This window comes from Ranitomeya imitator, chromosome 2 (genome assembly GCF_032444005.1).
Source record: "Ranitomeya imitator isolate aRanImi1 chromosome 2, aRanImi1.pri, whole genome shotgun sequence".
NCBI lineage: Eukaryota > Metazoa > Chordata > Amphibia > Anura > Dendrobatidae > Ranitomeya > Ranitomeya imitator.
Window position 1 is genome coordinate 361,705,659 of NC_091283.1, and position 20,229 is coordinate 361,725,887.

The window sequence follows — 20,229 nt, forward strand, 5'->3', positions numbered from 1 at the left end:
TTGGCATGACCTGCGTACCTAATGGTAAAGCTAGGTTATGCACGCCGCATGCCGACGTAGGCGGACCTGACCGGAGGAGGTGCGGCAGTGGGTGGAGCTTCACGGAGGACTACGCAGCCCTCCGCAGCACCTCCATCCGCAAATGTGAAACCAGCCCTAGCGAGACGAGCATCTTCACTTGAGAACATAATATTTCCCAGTATGTTTCTTTCCAAAGTTCCTCAAAAACATGGCTGGGCTGTAATGTTTTTTTCAAATGCGATAGTACAAATTGCAGAACATGTAAACAGGTGACAAATACAAAAATATTTAACAATCATGACAATACTTCAAACTACAATATTAAACAATTAATTGCAATTCATCCATTATATACAAAATTAAATGCTCTTTGTGTAACAAATATATGTAGGATGTACTTCACAGAAATTAAAAACACATCTTTATGACATTTCAAGTACAGCAAAGATGAGTTGCAATATCTCATCAGTGGCAAAACACTGATTCTCACCATTCATGCAGCATTGTATCTCTCCATGTATGTGGGATAGAACAAGTTGAAAGATCACTGTGTGGGGGAATGATCAGGCGGTCTCCTCACACGCGAAGCCTTTTGGATCTACAACTTTGGTACGAGAGTTATAAATGTTCTCAAAAGACGCAATGAAATTGTTTCGCTATTCATTTTTTGTTTATTTTTCTCTCTTTATTATTTTCTAAGTTTATATTCTCACATGTTAATTTTAGTACAAACATGTATGTTACATATAGGAACTAATATGTAATGTGATGGGATCTGATCGATTGATTTGTCCAAGGTTGTCTTAAAGCACTGTGGGATCTGAAGGGTTTAAGCTTGGATAAAGATTGCTGTTGCAATCGAAATGCGTTGCTTTTCATCCTGAGTGCAGTTCAGGAGAATGCACATGTTTTAATATGGACTAATATGGTATCGCCGTGTTCAGAATTGCCCAATCCATCAATTTAAAAAAAAAAAGATTAACCTGATCGCTACACGGCGTAGTGATAAAAAAAAGTCGAAATGCCAGTATTAGGTTTTTTTGGTTGGGCGAAATTGCATTAAAATGCAATAACGGGCGAGCAAAAGAACATATCTGCACCAAAATGGTATAATTAAAAACGACAGCTCGGCACGCAAAAAATAAGCACTCAACCAACCACAGATCACGAAAATGGAGATGCTACAGGTTTTGGAAAATGACACCATTTTTATTATGTTTTTTTTTTTTTTTTTTTAGAAAACTTTGGAATTTTTTTTCACCACTTAGATAAAAAAGAATCTAGACATGTTTGGTGTCTATGAACTCGTAATGACCTGGAAAATCATATAATCATATTGCAAGTCTGTTTTAGCATTTAGTGAGCCTAGCAAAAAAGCCAAACAAAAAACAAGTGTGAGATTGCACTTTGCTTGCAATTTTACCGCAGTTGGAATTTTTTTCCCGTTTTCGAGTACACGATAATGGTAAAACCAATTATGCAGTTCGTCCCGCAAAAAATAAGAACTTACATGGCCATATTGATGCAAAAATAAAAAAGTTATGGCTCTGGGAAGAAGGGGAATGAAAAACGAAAATGCAAACCAAAAAAAGCTGGGGTCATGAAGGGGTTAAATGTTTCAGATCACAAAACAAATTGAAATATTAGTCAAAGATAGCACAAAAGCAGTTTTTAAATGAAGGTCTTTATTAATAAGAGAAATAGAAATCCAAACTTAGAGGGTCCTGTGTGAAAGTGATTGCACCCTAAACCTAATAACTTGTTGGGCCACCCTAAGAAGCAACAACTGCAATCAAGCATTTGTGATAACTAGCAGTGAGTCTTTTACAACACTCTGGAGGAATTTTGGCCCACTCATCTTTGCAGAATTGTTGTAATTCAGGCACAGGTTTTCAAGCATGGACCGCTTTTTTAAAGTTATGCCACAGCATTTAAATCTGATAAAGGTCAGGACTTTGACTAGGCCACTCCAATGTCTTAATTTTGTTTTTCTTAAGCCATTCAGAGGTGGACATTCTGGTGTTTTGGATCATTGTCCTGCAGCATAACCCAAGTGTGCTTCAGCTTGAGGTCACAATAAGACATTCCCATCCAGGATTTTTTGGTAGACAGCAGAATTCATGGATACATTTACCACAGCAAGTCTTCCAGGTCCTGAAGCAGCAAAACAGCCCCAGACCATCACACTACTACCACCATATTTTACTGATGGTATGATGTTCCTTTTCTGAAATGCTGTGTTATGTCTACACCAGATATAATGGTACATACACCTTGCAAAAAGTTATATTTTTATCTTGTCAGTCCACAGAGTATTCTCCCAAAAGTCTTGGGGATCATCCAGATGTTTTTTTGGCAAAACTGAAACTAGTGTTTATGTTCTTATTGCTCAGCAGTGGATTTGGTCTTGGAACTTTGCCATGCAGGCCATTTTTGCCCAGTCTCTTATGGTGGAGTCATGAACACTGACCTTAACTGAGGCAAGTGAATCCTGTAGTTCTTTGGATGTTGTGTGGTCTTTTGTTACCTCTTGGATGATTCGTCGCTGCTCTCTTGGGGTAATTTTTGCCAGCCACTGCTGGGACTTTCACCACTGTTCCATGTTTTCATCATTTGTGGATAATGGCTCTCACTGTGGTTCGCTGGTGTCCTAAAGGTTTAGAAATGGCTTTAGAACCTTTTTCCAGACAGATAGATCTCAATTACTATGATTGTCATTTGTTCCAGAATTTTTTTGGATCGCAGCATGATGTCTTGTTTTGAGGATCTTTTTGTTTACTTCACTTTGCCAAGTAGGTCCTATTTAAATGATTTCTTTATTGAGAACAGGTGTGGCAGTAATCAGGCCTGAGTGTGGGTATGGAATTTGAACTTAGGTTCCCAATGATGTGATAAAACACAGTTAATTTAGGCTTTATGGGGGAGGTGCGGCAATCACTTTTTCACACAGGGCCCTGCAGGTTTCAATTTCTTTTTCCCTTAATAATAAAGACCTTCATTTAAAAACTGCATTTTGGGCTAATATTTAGATTTCCTTGGTGATCTGAGACATTTAAGTGTGACAAACATGCAAAAGAATAGGAAATCAGGAAGGGGCAAACACGTTTTCACACAACTGTGTATTAGTAGCTGTATTTGTTTTAATTCAAGTTCCAACTTACTTTCTTGTTTACTTATTTGTCATTATTTTGACTCTCCGTTATGTATTTTCTTTCTCAGTTTGTTAAAAATATATGGTTTCTTACTGTAAAATTTCCTTTGTGGTCAGCATTTCTCACCTTCTAGGCATGATAATGCCTTTTTCCCTTGTTAGATATTTGATGTTTAGTAAAATTCCTTTTGTTCGTAAAATATTTCCCACATTCTGAACATGAAAATGGCTTATTTCCTGTGTGACTTCTCTGATGTCTAAGAAAAGTTGATTGAACTGCAAAACATTTCTCACATTCTGAACATGAAAATGGCTTCTCCCCTGTGTGAGTTCTCCTATGTGTAATAAGAGTTGATTTAACTGTAAAACATTTATCACATTCCGAACATGAAAATGGCTTCTCCCCTGTGTGAGTTCTCCTATGTGCAATAAGAGTTGATTTATCTGCAAAACATTTCTCACATTCTGAACATGAAAATGGCTTCTCCCCTGTGTGAGTTCTCTGATGTTTAACAAGACGCGATTTATATTCAAAACATTTCCCACATTCTGAACATGTATAGGACTTCTCCTCTGCACAAACTCTTTTTTTTCTAACACGCTCTAATTTCTGGTTAAAATATTTCCCACATTCTGAAGAAGAAAATCTTTTCTCCTCCATTTGAATTTTTGGATGTGTAACAAAAGACTTTTTGAGAGAAAAACTTTTTTCATACACTAAACTTGGAAATTGCTTGTTTGCTATCAGAGCACTATAATATTTAACACCTTTTCTGTGACTTTTATTTTTCTTAATAGTCTGTGATGAATCAGAAGATAGGTCCTGTTTAAAAGGATCAGTTGATAGATCTTTGCTGTGAAAGGATGATGGAATATCTGGAATAGTGGCATAGATGTCAATTTCATCTTGATTGATATTAAGGTCATCCGATTTAAATATTGAAGATGCCAATTGTTCCTCTGATCTCCTGGTGCAGTCATCTGCGAGATATAAAGATTAATTTTAAATAAATTATAATGAATTATATTTTTATAATATTTGTAAAATTCCCAAAGGAATAACAAGTTATTCAGCAAAATTCAAGTATTTACAAAGACAAAAACAATTAAAAAAAATCTAACAGTAAACTTTGAAAAGCAACATGGCTTCCAGAATCCAACAGCCAAATCTGCGTTCCCAAAAGCCAAATGCCCTCGTCGCTCCTGAGCCTTACAGTGTGCCCAAAAACTGTTAGCATCCACATGTTTAGCATTGCAGTAATGGGAAGAACCCACTTAAACTTTTACATTGTGCGTGTCTCCAGAAGTACAAGCTGAGCACCACTTATTGTGTACTAAAATGGAAAATTTGCAATGGTCATTCTCCAACGTGTACTGCATGCTAGTTTCCAGAGAATACATGTGGAGTCAAAATAATCACTACTCCTAAATATGAATTCACTGAGGGAAATTGAGTCAATTTTATACGATGTTCTATTGTTTTTCTGCTGCTTTGGCTCCTTAGATAATCTGCAAATGTGCTCGCAACTATTCCAGTAAAATCTGCATTCCCAAAGCCAAATGGCACACCTTTGCTTCTGAGCCCTGCAATGTGCCAAAAAGTATGAAATTGTCCTATTTAGGAAAAGCTTCCAAATATATTGTGAGGTCCATTTTTTCCCCTAGTAAAATTTAAAAATTGGGGCTACATCAATATTTATTGTGACACACCTAAAGGGTTGAATTTCCTGACTGTGGTTTTTGATACTATGAGGAGTACAATATACAACAATATACCGTAGGCCCTTCAAGTAACTCCAAAAGTGAACTTGGTCCCCCAAAAATAAGTTTTGTAAATTGCCTTGAACATATGATAATTGGTTGTTCAAGTCTTTTAAAATACTAAAGAAATAAAAGGATGCTTGAAAAATGCTGTCGACATAAAGCTAGTCAGTGAAAAGAGGGAGACACAAAAGCGCATATAGGGTCTTATCAAACGTTACACAAAGTTGCCCACCAAGAGAACTACTCACCTGGTGAGATTGAAGGAAGGACATATATTAATGGCAGCTGCTGCAGATCCACAGGTCAGTGCAGGACCTGATTGAAGCACACACTTAGATAGGAGAAAAAAGGATCATCCCCGCGCTGCCGCAAGAAGAATTTCAAAAATTGTAGAGGTTTTCAACGTGGTTTATTCTACGCGTTTCAGGGTTCAGGTGACCTCTTCATCAGGACATACCACAAATATTGTACCTACAATACAATATTTGTGGTATGTCCTGATGAAGGGGTCACCTGATCCCTGAAACGAGTAGAATAAACCACGTTGAAAACCTCTACAATTTTTGAAATTCTTCTTGCGGCAGCGCGGGGATGATCCTTTTTTCTCCTATCTAAGTTTGTCGACATAAAGCTGAAATAGGATAAATGTTATTTATTAAATATTTTATGTGGTATCAGTTTTTGTTTTAATGGCATAAAAAATCAATGTTAGGCTATGACCCAACGATCAGTAATTGGCAGCACTTTGAACGCAGCACTTGTCAGCTGCATCCAAAGCGATGCCGGATATCAAACGCCGGTGATTACGCAGGTATTCATGGAACTGTGCGGAATCACCGCATCCAATACATTGGACGGGTGATCGTTATCGTGCAGAGACTGAGCATCTCCTCAAGATAAATAGACATGTTGAGGTCTGGAAAGACGTGCCGCATGTCCATCTCTGCAGGGAAGCCGCGGGTGCCGATGCACGCATAGTGGACATGGGATTTCTTGAAATCCAATCCACTATGCTGCAACATCTGGCCGCTGCGAGTTGGGGAACATACCCTTAGACCAGAATTCTTCTAAATACCGTAGATACTCGTGTATAAGTCGAGATTTTCAGCACTTTTTTTGTGCTGAAAACGCCATCCTAGACTTGTAGACGAGTCAATTGTCTAGAACGCTGGCAGGGTAGGGGGAGGGGTGTAGCAGCGGCAGGAGCCAGCTATCAGAAGACATCATACTCACTCTCCATCACTGCATCTCCGTCTCTGCACCTCTGTTGTCACGGCGCCGGCAGCTCTCCTCTCCTGAGCTGAGTGGTCACAGGGTACCGCTCATTAAGGTAATGAATATGGATGCGTCTCCGCGCCCATAGGCATGGAGTGCATATTCATTACCTTAATGAGTGGTACTACGTGACCGCTGAGGAGAGGAGAGCCGCCGGCACCGTGACAATGGAGATGCAGGCACGAGGAGGGTGAGTATGAGCAATGCGGGACCAGAGGAGCTGAGCAATGCGGGATCGGGGGTGCTGTGCAATGCGGGACCAGAGGAGCCATGCATACAACAGGGGGAGCCACATATACCAGGACAGGAGAGGGGGAGCCACATACCAGGACAGGGGGAGCGTCACATAGCAGAACAGGACAGGGGGAGCCACATACCAGGACAGGACAGGGGGAGCCACGCAAAGCAGGACAGGGATGAGAGGAACAATGCATACCCGGTTTATACTCAAGTCAATAAGCTTACCCAGTTTTCCCTGGCAAAAGTAGCTGCCTCGGCTTATACTCAGGTCGGCTTATACTCAAGTATATATGGTATTTGGCAAATTTCAGATTTTTCTGAAGAAATTAAAATAAAACTTAAAATTACCACTAATGAAAAATACAATGTGTCATGGAAAAAACAACAATCTCAGAATCTATTACATCAGGTTAAGCATTTTAACCCCTGCCTGACTTTTGACGCAGCGTATGCGTCATCAAAACCTGTGCCAATCCGACCTGTGACGCAGCATATGCGTCATGGTCGGATCGCGCTCCTGCAGGCCGGGTGAAAGCGTTAACTGTAATTTCACCCGACCTGCAGGCACAGGGGGAGTGGTACTTGAGCCCGGGGAAGGGGGGGGGGGCTTTGCCCCCCCCCCGTGCCTACGATCGCTCTGATTGGCTGTTGAAAGTGACATTTAACTTTCAATCAGAGCAATAGTAATATTTCTCCAATGAAAATTGGTGAAATATTACAATCCAGCCATGGCCGATGCTGCAATAGCATCAGCCATATACACCTATAAATCGAAAAGAGCATAAGGCCCCATATTAGATCAAATCTAATTGAGTCAGATGGAAATATTAAATAAATAACCTTTATTGACACAAGAATATAAACAACAAGTACAACAGTACGTAGTAAGGATAAAGTATGTGACGACACTTAAGGACAGACACACTGGAGTACGTCCATATATCAAAATCTGGGTGCAGCAAGACCTCATGGGGAAAATAGTACAATAGCAACAACTAGTAATAAAATGCCATAAGTTCTAATATATGTACACTGGGTGAAGGCACAGAAGACAAGGGGAAAATTAAACAACAGTACTAACAACCCCAGTGGGTGTATCCCATGTCCCTGAAAGCATTCACCCACATTGCAACCTGCCCATGAACTATAGCATATAAAGCATACCCATAGGCCCGCTGATTGCTTACCCATGAACGTGAGCTCCACTGCGCACTGTCCCACCGGAAGCCCCGACGCGCGTTTTATTCATGGTTATATCCTTTGGTTCGGTGTTTGTTTCAAAGTAATTCTGTTACTGTGTATTTTCACAGCCTCTCCAACCGACCGTATGGATCATAGAGCCCGTGAGAAGCAGTGGCTCACTAAATTGGATGAAGTATTTGGTGATGATACAGTTGTGGTTTTTAATACGAGGGAGGCGGAGGATTCAGTGACCAGACTCAAGTCTCTATTAAATAAAAAAACGCGCCTATGGTGGAATAGAGCTTTTTTAGAGCGTTATATGGCCAAGGGACTTATCCCTAGGGGGTTGAGGATACAAGTGTTCCCTTCATTTACAATGGACGATGAATCCCTCAAAAAGGAGTGGGAAGAGCTATCATCCAACTGCTCCAGGGGCTATATGGAGCTACTGGTGAGATCTAATACCACCTCCTTACAAGAGATTGAGAAGGAGATTAGCTCCTTACAGGAATCTCTTGGCAGTACCCTTTCACCAAATGCCGAGAAGAAATTGAACGATGAATTAGAGGGAGATTTTCAAAGGTGGGAGAAAGACATTGTTGCAATTAAGACTAAAAAGTACCAAAGAGATGTCCTCGATTACAAAAATAATCATGTATATAGGTGGAGGAAAAAACAATCTAGACAGCCTAACCTCCCCCCTCACCGTGGCTCCTTTTCATCAATATCATCGGTGGATGAGGATCAAGCCGGGAGTAGTCACCTGAGTAACACCTTCAATGATAGATTAAACCTGGGTAAAGCAGGAAGTCGTAGAGGAAAAAATAAACGTCGTTTCACCCCTCCCCAGTCCCTCGAGAAAAAGCCAAAACCTACTAATCGTCTAGAGGTAATTAACCTGTCAGACCATACACTATCAGAGGACCAACTGAGTGTCTTAGGCCTAGGACTAACTTTTGTCCCTACTAATAACTTCAATTATTTTACAGCCGTGAAAGACACACAACTGTTCCTCAGGAAAGTCATTCTACGTAAATTACATTCTAAACCTCAGGATGACTTCAATCCAGAAACAACATTGGAACAAGAGGCGTTGGCTGTACTCGAGGAACTGGAGGAGGAGGCGGAACCATCGGCCACAGGTACCTTCCCTACTTCTGTTGTGCGTAAATGTACCACGTTCCCCCCCTTTTCACTCTGCCCCCAGATTGATATATTCAATAAACTGGTAGTGGAGGACTTGAAGAAAATCTCGAGTGATAAGAGGGGCAACAATTTAACATCTGCACAATGCAAGGCTTTAAAAGAACTTAAGTCTATGCACGATGTGGTAATAAAGCCAGCGGATAAGGGGGGGAACGTGGTAATCTGGCCGACAGCTAAGTATGAAAGAGAGGCATTTCGCCAGCTGAGAGACCGTGAAGCGTATACCCCTCTGCCATCTAATCCAGTATCCAACTTCTCGGGAGAACTACTTGAGATTTTGGATCGGGCCCTGACACGGGGCATAATAACAAAAAAAGTTTTCGAAGGTTTACTTGTTGAGTTTCCGGTGGTCCCTACCTTGTACCTGCTGCCGAAGGTACACAGGGATCCGGTGACGCCCCCGGGACGTCCGATTGTCTCGGGCATGGGAGGGTTGTGCGACCCTGTCTGTAAATTTATTGAGTATTATTTGCATCCGTTGGTGGAGTCGCTCCCCTCCTATGTCCGGGACACTACGGACGTCCTGTTCAAACTAGATGGTCTTACTCTCGAGCCTGACATGATCTTTGCGACGATTGATGTAGGATCTCTTTATACTAGTATCCAACATATTGATGGTTTGGAGGCAGCAGAGTTTTTTCTGGGCATGGGTAACCTGGACCCCCTGATGCAGACCCTGATCTTGGAACTATTACAGTTCATCCTAACGCACAATTTTTTCCTATTTAAGGACCGTTATTTTTTACAAAAACGTGGCACTGCCATGGGCGCGGCGTGTGCGCCCTCGTACGCTAACCTCTTTCTCGGTCTCTGGGAGAGAGAGGTTTTTTGGGGGGGCGCCCACGCCGCTTCCCATGTGCAGTGCTGGTATCGATATATCGATGATGTGCTGATGATCTGGCAGGGTCCTGAGCCGGCCCTCTTGGATTTCATCCGCGAGCTTAATCAAAATAATCGTAATATTAGGCTGACCCACAGAATAGCGAGTGGTGATATTGATTTCCTTGACATCAAAATTATGAGGTGCAATGACGGTGAAATACAGACCGACGTCTTTCGAAAAGAGACGTCGGTCAATGCCCTCCTACACTCCACCTCGGCACATGTGCGGTCTACAATACGAGCCATACCAGTGGGTCAGTTTCTCAGAATGAAGAGAATTTGCTCTGCGGATGAGATCTTTGAGAGGCGGGCTCGGGACCTTGCCGGACGGTTCCGAGATCGGGGTTACAGTAACAGGACCATCAAGAAAGGTTATCTACGAGCCAGGAACTCGCCCAGAAATCAATTGCTATGTGTGCCTCATAGATCAGGTTCTACCAAAAAATCACAGCCACTAAGATTCATATCCACCTATAATAATAGGTGGGATATGATACGGGAGATTCTACAAAGGCACTGTTCTGTATTAAAAACCGAACCTACCCTTAATAAGATCCTACCTGATCGTCCTCTCCTTACTGCGAGAAGAGGCAGGAGTTTGAAAGACCAACTGGTGAGGAGTCACTATATCCCTGCCCCCTCTAGGATCTTTGGCTTGGGACCACAGAGATGGGGGTGTTTTCCGTGTGGCTCTTGCAAAGCCTGTAGTAATATCATCAGAGCCACAAACTTTTCGGCAGCGGGGCAAGGTAGGGACTACCGAATCACAAGCTATATATCCTGTAGCACTACGTTCGTGGTATATTACGCCACTTGCGCGTGTAACTTAATCTATGTCGGTCTAACTTCACGCGAGCTCCGTGTCAGGGTTCGGGAGCATGTGAGAGGCATTTTGGCAGCTAAGAGCGCGCTTGATGTCTCGGAGCTTAACACCATTCCGAGACATTTTAAACTACACCATGCCTGTAATCCGGCTTCCTTTGAGGTGCGTGGGATAGATAGGGTACATATTGGCAATAGGGGGGGCGATCCGAAACGGATTTTGGCACAAATGGAATGCCGTTGGATTGTCTCCCTGGGTACTATGGTCCCTAACGGCTTGAACGAACAGGTATCCTTCACCCCCTTTCTATAATACGCGCGACCAGTAATACTGGTTTTTTTTTTTATTTGGTTATATTTATGTTCTTGTATCTGGTCGCTGTCAACTGCTTCCCTCCTATATCTATTTTAATAGTCTTGGTTTTTAACTTGTGTTTTGTTTTCCATTTTCTTTTTGCAGTTTGTTATTTTTAGTTTTACAGGTTTCATTGGTACTATGACTCTAATCTGGTGCGGAACAAACAGTCCTGCAACTGACGCTTGTCCTTTAGAAATGTATCATCTGAAAGATTTACGGCATCACCCTATTGTGACAGCATCCTTATGTGATGAGATGTGGACATCGAAAAAAGTTATCCAGAATACTACAATGAGAGGCCTGTGGCTAACATATCCATACCTCTTCGGACTATACCACTGTGTTGGACTTGGGCCACTTACATTCATTGTGCCTCTATTATTTTACATGTTACCATGTTTCTGCGGTTAGGATGCCAGTACATTTTCCCTCTTTCAAGATGGCCGCCGGGGTGGTGCGCGTGCGCCGTGGGCCTCGGCCGAACCGCGTCTCTGTAAGGCTTCCGTAACAGGGACGCCCAGACTTGGTGACGTCAAGAGGGATTTCCCTCCTCTCTGGGCGTCCCTGGGAAAGCCGGAAGTGACGCGCTGTCGGCCGCTGGACCCGTGCGCATGCGCCGTTGTGCCTTTGCGGCTTAATCGCTTCAGCTGCGGACAGGATATAAAAACCGGGCATCTGTTATTTACCACACAGCCCCCCGAGGAAGCACATTTAAACGCGAAACGCGCGTCGGGGCTTCCAGTGGGACAGTGCGCAGTGGAGCTCACGTTCATGGGTAAGCAATCAGCGGGCCTATGGGTATGCTTTATATGCTATAGTTCATGGGCAGGTTGCAATGTGGGTGAATGCTTTCAGGGACATGGGATACACCCACTGGGGTTGTTAGTACTGTTGTTTAATTTTCCCCTTGTCTTCTGTGCCATCACCCAGTGTACATATATTAGAACTTATGGCATTTTATTACTAGTTGTTGCTATTGTACTATTTTCCCCATGAGGTCTTGCTGCACCCAGATTTTGATATATGGACGTACTCCAGTGTGTCTGTCCTTAAGTGTCGTCACATACTTTATCCTTACTACGTACTGTTGTACTTGTTGTTTATATTCTTGTGTCAATAAAGGTTATTTATTTAATATTTCCATCTGACTCAATTAGATTTGATCTAATATGGGGCCTTATGCTCTTTTCGATTTATAGGTGTATAGTATAGGGGAGTTGGCCCTTCCTGTGATCCCCTGTTGGAGTGCAATGGGCACATCCTATAGAAGGGAACATTTTATTCATGGTTATATCCTTTGGTTCGGTGTTTGTTTCAAAATAGCATCAGCCATGGCTGGAGATTGCGACCTGCCCACCGCCACCGATCTCCTCCTCTCCGTCTTCCGTCCTGTCATTTGATGTCCTCCGCTCCCCTCCGTCCTTCTGTCCGCTCCCCCCGCAATCTGATCTCCACCCCGCTGTCCGATCCCCCCCTCATACTTACCGACCCCTGTGTCCCTCCCGGTGTCCGTCTGTCTGTTCCATGGGCACCTCCACCTTCCAAAATGGTGGGCGCATGCGCAGTGCGCCCGCCGAATCTGCCGGCTGGCAGATTCGTTACAGGTACATTTTGATCGCTGTAATAGGTTCTATCACAGCGATCAAAATAAAAAAAATAATAAATAAACCCCCCCTTTATCAACCCCATAGGTATGGACAATAATAAAAGAAATTTTTTTTTTTTGCCCCACTAGGGTTAGGGTATGTGCACACGATGCGGATTTGGCTGCGGATCCAAGGCGAATTTGGCTGCGGATCCGCAGCAGATTGGCAGCTGCGGATTCGTAGCAGTTTTCCATCAGCAGGGTAAATCTGCAGGTAAAACGCAGTGCCTTTTACCTGTGGATTTTTCAAAAATGGTGCGGAAAAATCTCACACGAATCCGCAACATGGGCACATAGCCTTAGGGTTAGGGTTGGAATTAGGGCTAGGGTTGGAAATGGGGTTAAGATTAGGCTGTGGTTAGGGTTATGGGTGTGTTGGGGTTAGGGTTGGGAGTGTGTTGGGGTTAGGGTTGTGATTAGGGTTATGGCTAGAGTTGGGATTAGGGTTAGGGGTGTGTTGGAGTTAGAATTGAGGGGTTTCCACTGTTTAGGCACATCAGGGGTCTCCAAACGCAACATGGCGCCACCATTGATTCCAGTCAATCTTGCATTCAAAAAGTCAAATGGTGCTCCCTCCCTTTTGAGCCCCGATGTGCGCCCAAACAGTGGATTACCCCCACATATGGGGTACCATCATACTCAGGACAAACTGGGCAACAATTATTGGGGTCCAATTTCTCCTGTTACCCTTGTGAAAATAAAAAATTGCTTGCTAAAACATCATTTTTGAGGAAAGAAAAATTATTTTTTATTTTCACGGCTCTGCGTTGTAAACTTCTGTGAAGCACTTTGGGGTTCAAAGTGCTCACCACATAACTAGATAAGTTCCTTGGGGGGTTTAGTTTCCAAAATGGGGTCACTTGTGGGGGGTTTCTACTGTTTAGGCACATCAGGGGCTCTGCAAACGCAACGTGACGCCTGCAGACCATTACATCAAGTCTGCATTTCAAAAGTCACTACTTCCCTTCCGAGCCCCGACGTGTGCCCAACCAGTGGTTTAGCCCCCACATATATAGGGTATCGGTGTACTCAGGACAAACTGGACAACAACTTTTCGGGTCCAATATCTCCTGTTATAAAAAATTGTGGGAAAGAAAAATGATTTTTTATCTTCACGGCTCTGCGTTATAAACTTCTGTGAAGCACTTGAGGGTTTAAAGTGGTCACCGCACATCTAGATTAGTTCCATGGGAGGTCTAGTTTCCAAAATGGGGTCACATGTGGGGGAGCGCCAATGTTTAGGCACGCAGGGGCTTTCCAAACGCGACACGGTGTCCGCTAATGATTGGAGCTAATTTTTCATTCAAAAGTCAAATGGCGCTCCTTCCCTTCCGAGCCTTGCCGTGTGCACAAACAGTGGCTTGTGACCACATATGAGGTGTCAATGTACTGAGGTGAAATTGCCCAACACATTTTAGGATTCATTTTATCCTGTTACCCATGTGAAAATGAAAAAATTGAGGCTAAAATAATTTTTTTGTGAAAAAAAAAGTACTTTTTCATTTTTACGGATCAATTTGCGAAGCACCTGGAGGTTACAAAGTGCTCACTATGCATCTAGATAAGCTCATTGGGGGGTCTAGTTTCCAAAATGGGGTCACTTGTGGGGGAGCTCCAATGTTTAGGCACACAGGAGCTCTCCAAACGCAACATGGTGTCTGCTAGAGATTGGAGCCAATTTTTCATTGAAAAAGTCAAATGGCGCTCCTTCCAATCCGAGCCCTGTCGTGCGCCCAAACAGTGGTTCCCCCCCAAATATGGAGTATCAGCGTACTCCGGACAAATTGTACAATATTGGTGTGCAGTTTCTCTTTTTACCATTGGGAAAATAAAAAAATTGTTGCTAAAACATCATTTTTGTGACTAAAAAGTTAAATGTTCCTTCCATGTTGCTTCTGCTGCTGTGAAACACCTGATGGGTTAATAAACTTCTTGAATGTGGTTTTGAGTACCTTGAGGGGTGCAGTTTTTAGAATGGTGTCCCTTTTGGGTATTTTCAGCCATATAGACCCCTCAGACTGACTTCAAATGTGAGGTGGTCCCTAAAAAAAATGGTTTTGTAAATTTTGTTGTAAAAATGAGAAATCGCTGGTCAAATTTTAACCCTTATAACTTCCTAGCAAAAAAAAAAAAAATTGGTTTCCAAAATTGTGCTGATGTAAAGTAGACATGTGGGTAATGTTATTTATTAACTACTTTGTGTCACATAACTCTCTCGTTTAACAGAATAAAAATTCAAAATTTGAAAATTGCCAAATCTCCATTTTTTTCACAAATAAACGCAAAAATTATTGACCTAAATTTACCACTATCATGACATATTGGGCTACATGTCACGAAAAAACAATCTCAGAACTGCTAGGATTCGTTGAAGCGTTCCTGAGTTATTACCTCATAAAGGGACACTGGTCAGAATTGCAAAAAACGGCCAGGTCATTAAGGTCAAAATAGGTTGGGTCATGAAGGAGTTAAAGTTATTGCTACATAAAGCAGGGCTGTGGGGTCGGAGTCTGAGCCCATTTTGGTGGAGTTGGAGTCGGTATTAAATGGGCCGACTCCTAAAATATATAATAAATTGGGTACAGTAGTTCAATGCAGTTTGTGGGGAATATTTTTTTCATAAGAATTTGGGAAAGTTATGAAATATGCTGTAAATGTCTGTCCTATTCCTGATCTAAGGTCTAGACTTTTAGCTGAGATGAATCTGTGCTGCAGTTTATGATAAGTAGTGAGGCTCCTCCTCTACAGATAAGGGGAAAAAAATAACAAACACACATGGAAGGAAACAGTGGCGTATCCAGGGGGAAGGCAGCCGGGGCATGTGCCCCGGGCGCAGCCAACAAGGGGGCGCCAGCAGGCCACCTGATGCGGTGGTCCAAGGAGGAGGCTCCCCGTCGGCGGAATTCTGCCGGGGTCTCAAACATGCAGCCCCTGAGGCAAGCATCTGCGGCCCGAGGTGCACGCTAGAAGAGGAGGCGGCACAGAGTTCTGGGACTTTCGCAGCTGCTGGAGACGAGAGCTGCTCACAATGCGTCGCCATGGATACGCAGTGACTTCCGACCCCATCCAGTGCCCGGAGAATGAGCCGTGCGTCGCTAAACAGGAAGTGTGCACTGTGCAGCACCTGGAGCAAAGGATTGCGGGGGCCGGGGGGATGCAGAGCCTGGCTGGGAGGACAAGGTATGGGCTCTAATATACTGCATGGGCTGCTATTTACTACATGGGCTGCTATTTATTATGTGGGCTCTGCTATATACTACATGGGCTGCTATATACTACGTGGGCTGCTATTTACTATGTGGGCTCTGCTATATACTACGTGGGCTGCTATTTACTTCGTGGGCAGTGCAGTATACTACGTGGCTGCTATATACTACGTGGGCTCTGCTATTTACTACATGGGCTGCTATATACTACATGGGCTGCTATTTACTATGTGGGCTCTGCTATATACTACGTGGGCTGCTATTTACTTCGTGGGCAGTGCTGTATACTACGTGGGCTCTGCTATTTACTACGTGGGCTGCTATATACTACGTGGCTGCTGTATACTACGTGGGCTGCTATATACTACGTGGGCTGCTATATACTACATGGGCTGCTATTTATTACATGGGCTGCTATATACTACATGGGCTGCTATTTACTATGTGGGCTCTGCTATATACTACGTGGGCTCTGCTATTTACTACATGGGCTGCTATATACTACATGGGCTGCTATTTACTATGTCTGCTCTGCTATATACTACGTGGGCTGCTATTTACTTCGTGGGCAGTGCTGTATACTACGTGGCTGCTATATACTACGTGGGCTGCTATATACTACGTGGGCTGCTATATCCTATGTGGGCTGCTATATACTACGTGGGCTGCTATATACTACGTGGGCTGCTATATACTATGTGGGCTGCTATATACTACATGGGCTGCTATTTACTATGTGGGCTCTGCTATATACTACGTGGGCTGCTATATACTACATGGGCTGTGTTATATACTGCGTGGGCTGCTATATACTACGTGGGCTGCTATATACTACGTGGGCTGCTATATACTACGTGGGCTGTGTTATATACTATGTGGTCTGCTATATACTACGTGGGCTGTGTTATATACTACGTGGGCTGCTATATACTACGTGGGCAGTGCTGTATACTACTATGTGGGCTGTCCTGTATACTACAATGTGGGCTGTGCTGTATACTACAATGTGGGCTGTGCTGTATACTACTATGTGGGCAGTGCTGTATACTACTGTGTGGGCAGTGCTGTATACTACTGTGTGGGCTGTGCTGTATACTACTGTGTGGGCTGTGCTGTATACTACTGTGTGGGCTGTGCTGTATACTACTGTTTGGGCTGTGCTGTATACTACTGTTTGGGCTGTCCTATATACTACTATGTGGGCTGTGCTATATACTACCATGTGAGGACTGAAACAAGGCCAGGGGGCTGGATGGGTGCAATGTCCTGATTTCTGCCCCCATAATGTGCTCAGATTTCTTCTGCCCCCCTAATGTCCTGATTTCCGCCCCCATCCCCCCCATATGTTCCTCAGATTTCTCCACCATTTGCAACTGCACCCGGGAAGGGAGGAGATGGAGGCAGGAATCAGGACATTATGGGGGCAGAAGAAATCTGAGGACATTATGGGGACAGAAGAAATCTGAGGAGATTATAGGGAGCAGAAATCTGAGGGGGTGCGCCAAACTGATCTTTTGCCCCAGGTGCAGGAGGAGCTAGATACACCTCTGGAAGGAAAGCCTACAATCATCTCAGAACTTCTGGAGTGATCAGGAAAGCAGGATTAAAGACGGTAAGTACTTCCTAGAACATATCTAAACTTTCAATAAACTGTGCATAAATCAATAGTCCAGTATATGCTGTCTCTGTATGCTTGATGTTTTAGTTTGTTTTTCCTTTTAGCTCATGTTTGGAGAAATTAGCTGCCCTGATGACTTATATACACTATACATAGAATATAAAGGAAAAACTGATTTCTAACATCTCAAATTCAGAAATGCAGGAACAGGATCGATGAGAACATATATATGTGTGTGTGTGCTGCAATATGATTCAGCACAAACATGCTCCCTCCCTTCTCCCCTCTTCATAGACTGTGAAGACATATGATGTGAAGCATTTAGTGAGCTGTACCCCGAGACAAGCCTGACATTGAAAGTTCAGCATAAAAGCTATCTAACATATTTTACAAACATTATACTTATCATCTGTCCTTTTGATTTATGCAAAGATTGTTTTATTTATATCCTAAATTATACAGTGCATGATTCCCTATTCTTGCAAGAATTTTACAATATACCGTATATACTGGAGAATAAGCCGAGATTTTCAGCCCAAATTTTTGGCCTGAAAGTGCCCCGGCGATCCTGGTGCTCCCCCTGCCGTCCCACGGTCTTCGGGTGCTGCAGTTCTTCCCCTGTACAGCGGTCACGTGGGACCGCTCATTAGAAAAATGAATATGGACTCCACTCCCATAGGGGTGGAGCCGCATATTCATTTCTCTAATCAGCGGTGCTGGTGACCGCTGATAGAGGAAGAGGCTGTGGCACCGAAGACCAGCTCTCCGGGAGAAGGAGCGGGACGCCGGGAGCAGGTAAGTATCGCATATTCACCTATCCCCGTTCCACACGCCGGGCGTCGCTCCATCTTCCCGGCGCCGCTCTATCTTCCCGGCGTCTCTCCGCTCTGACTGTGCAGGTCAGAGGGCGCGATGACGCATATAGTGTTGCGTGGCGCTCTCTGCCTGATCAGTCAGTGCGGAGAGATGCCGGGACCGGACGCTGGGAGCTGCAAGCAAGAGAGGTGAGTATGGCTTTTTTTTTTTATTGCAGCAGCAGCAATGGCAGAGCACTATATGGCAGAGCTATGGGGCAAGAATGAACGGTGCAGAGCACTATATGGCACAGCTATGGGGCAAGAATGAACGGTTCAGAGCACTATATGGCAGCACAGCTATGGGGCAATAATGAACGGTGCAGAGCACAATATGGCACAGTTATGGGGCAACAATGAACGGTGCAGAGCACTATATGGCACAGCTATGGGGCAACAATGAACGGTGCAGAGCACTATATGGCACAGCTATGGGGCAATAATGAACTGTGCAGAGCACTATATGGCACAGCTATGGGACAATAATGAACGGTGCAGAGCACTATATGGCACAGCTATGGGGCAATAATGAACTGTGCAGAGCACTATATGGCACAGCTATGGGACAATAATGAACGGTGCAGAGCACTATATGGCAGCACAGCTATGGGGCAATAATGAACGGTGCAGAGCACTATATGGCACAGCTATGGGGCAATAATGAATGGTGCAGAGCATTGTATATGGGGCACAGCTTTATATGGAGCATCTATGGGGCAATAATGAACTGTATGGAGCATTATATGGGGCTCCTGATTCAATATGGATATTCAAAAACACTTAACCTACTGATGTCTCAATTAATTTTACTTTTATTGGTATCTATTTTTATTTTTGACATTAACCGGTAGCTGCTCCATTTTCCACCCTAGGCTTATACTCGAGTCAATAAGTTTTCCCAGTTTTTTGTGGCAAAATTAGGGGGGGGGGTCGGCTTATACTCTGGTCGGCTTATACTCGAGTATATACGGTACCTTATTTGTTTACAAGACAAAAATATTTTGAGAGCGAATTTACATAATTACAACATTTCTAAGAAGCATCTTATGAAATCAGCTGTATTTGAGCATTTTACAGTGACTCAAGATAAAAAAACATTTTGTTTGTCAGTATATAAGTGACCCTGATGAAAACAAATGCTGTGATGCCAAAATCAGTGCATACTCACGCAGTGATAAAAATGCTCCCATAAATTTACAAAGCTGTGATTGAAAAAGATCACAGCAGCACCAAGAAACCAGAGATCAGCACTTCCCACCAGGCAAAGGAGGAGGAAAGAGCGTCTCAAACCTTAGTTAGGCTGGTTTCACATTTGCGTTTTTTTTGCAGTAAAAAACGCAAAAAAACGAATGCGTTTTTTCCCCTATATTTAACATTAAAAACGCATGCGTTTTTTTGCATGCGTTTTGACGCGTTTTTGCAACGCATGCGTTTTTCTCTGCATGCGTTGTGTTGCAGAAATGCAACATGTAGTAATTTTTGCGGCTTTTTTTTTGCCGCAAAAAAACGCATGCGTTTTTTTGCGGCAAAAAACCCTATTGATGTCTATGTAAACGCATGCGTTTTTAAGCACATGTGTTTGTTTGCGTTAAAAACGCATGCGTTTTTATTTAAAAAAAACAGAAAACACACTGATATGCCACCCCCCACCATAAAGGTGATAAAGGGATCCTAACCCTAACCCTAGCCCTAAAGGGATCCTAACCCTAAAGGGATCCTAACCCTATCCCTAACCCTAAAGGGATCCTAACCCTACCCCTAATCCTAAAGGGATCCTAACCCTATCCCTAACCCTAAAGGGATCCTAACCCTAACCCTACCCCTAAAGGGATCCTAACACTAACCCTACCCCTAATCCCTTTAGGGTTAGGGTTAGGATCCTTTTAGGCTTAGGGTTAGGGTTAGGATCCCTTTAGGGTTAGGGTTATGATCCCTACCCCTAACCCTAATCCCTTTAGGGTTAGGGTTAGGATCCCTTTAGGCTTAGGGTTAGGATCCCTTTAGG

At 43.4% G+C, this 20,229-nt stretch overlaps 1 protein-coding gene across 1 annotated transcript in view; it reads right to left on the minus strand.

Annotated features, from left to right (window-relative positions):
• Positions 1 to 1,258: 1,258 nt before the first annotated feature.
• Positions 1,259 to 20,229, minus strand: part of LOC138663849 (oocyte zinc finger protein XlCOF8.4-like) — a 30,921-nt gene continuing 11,950 nt past the window's right edge. Inside the window, exon 7 of the mRNA XM_069750202.1 lies at positions 1,259 to 4,153. Coding sequence (XP_069606303.1) covers positions 3,303 to 4,153 — 851 coding nt within the window. The 3' untranslated portion in view covers positions 1,259 to 3,302. The remainder of the gene's footprint in view (positions 4,154 to 20,229) is intronic.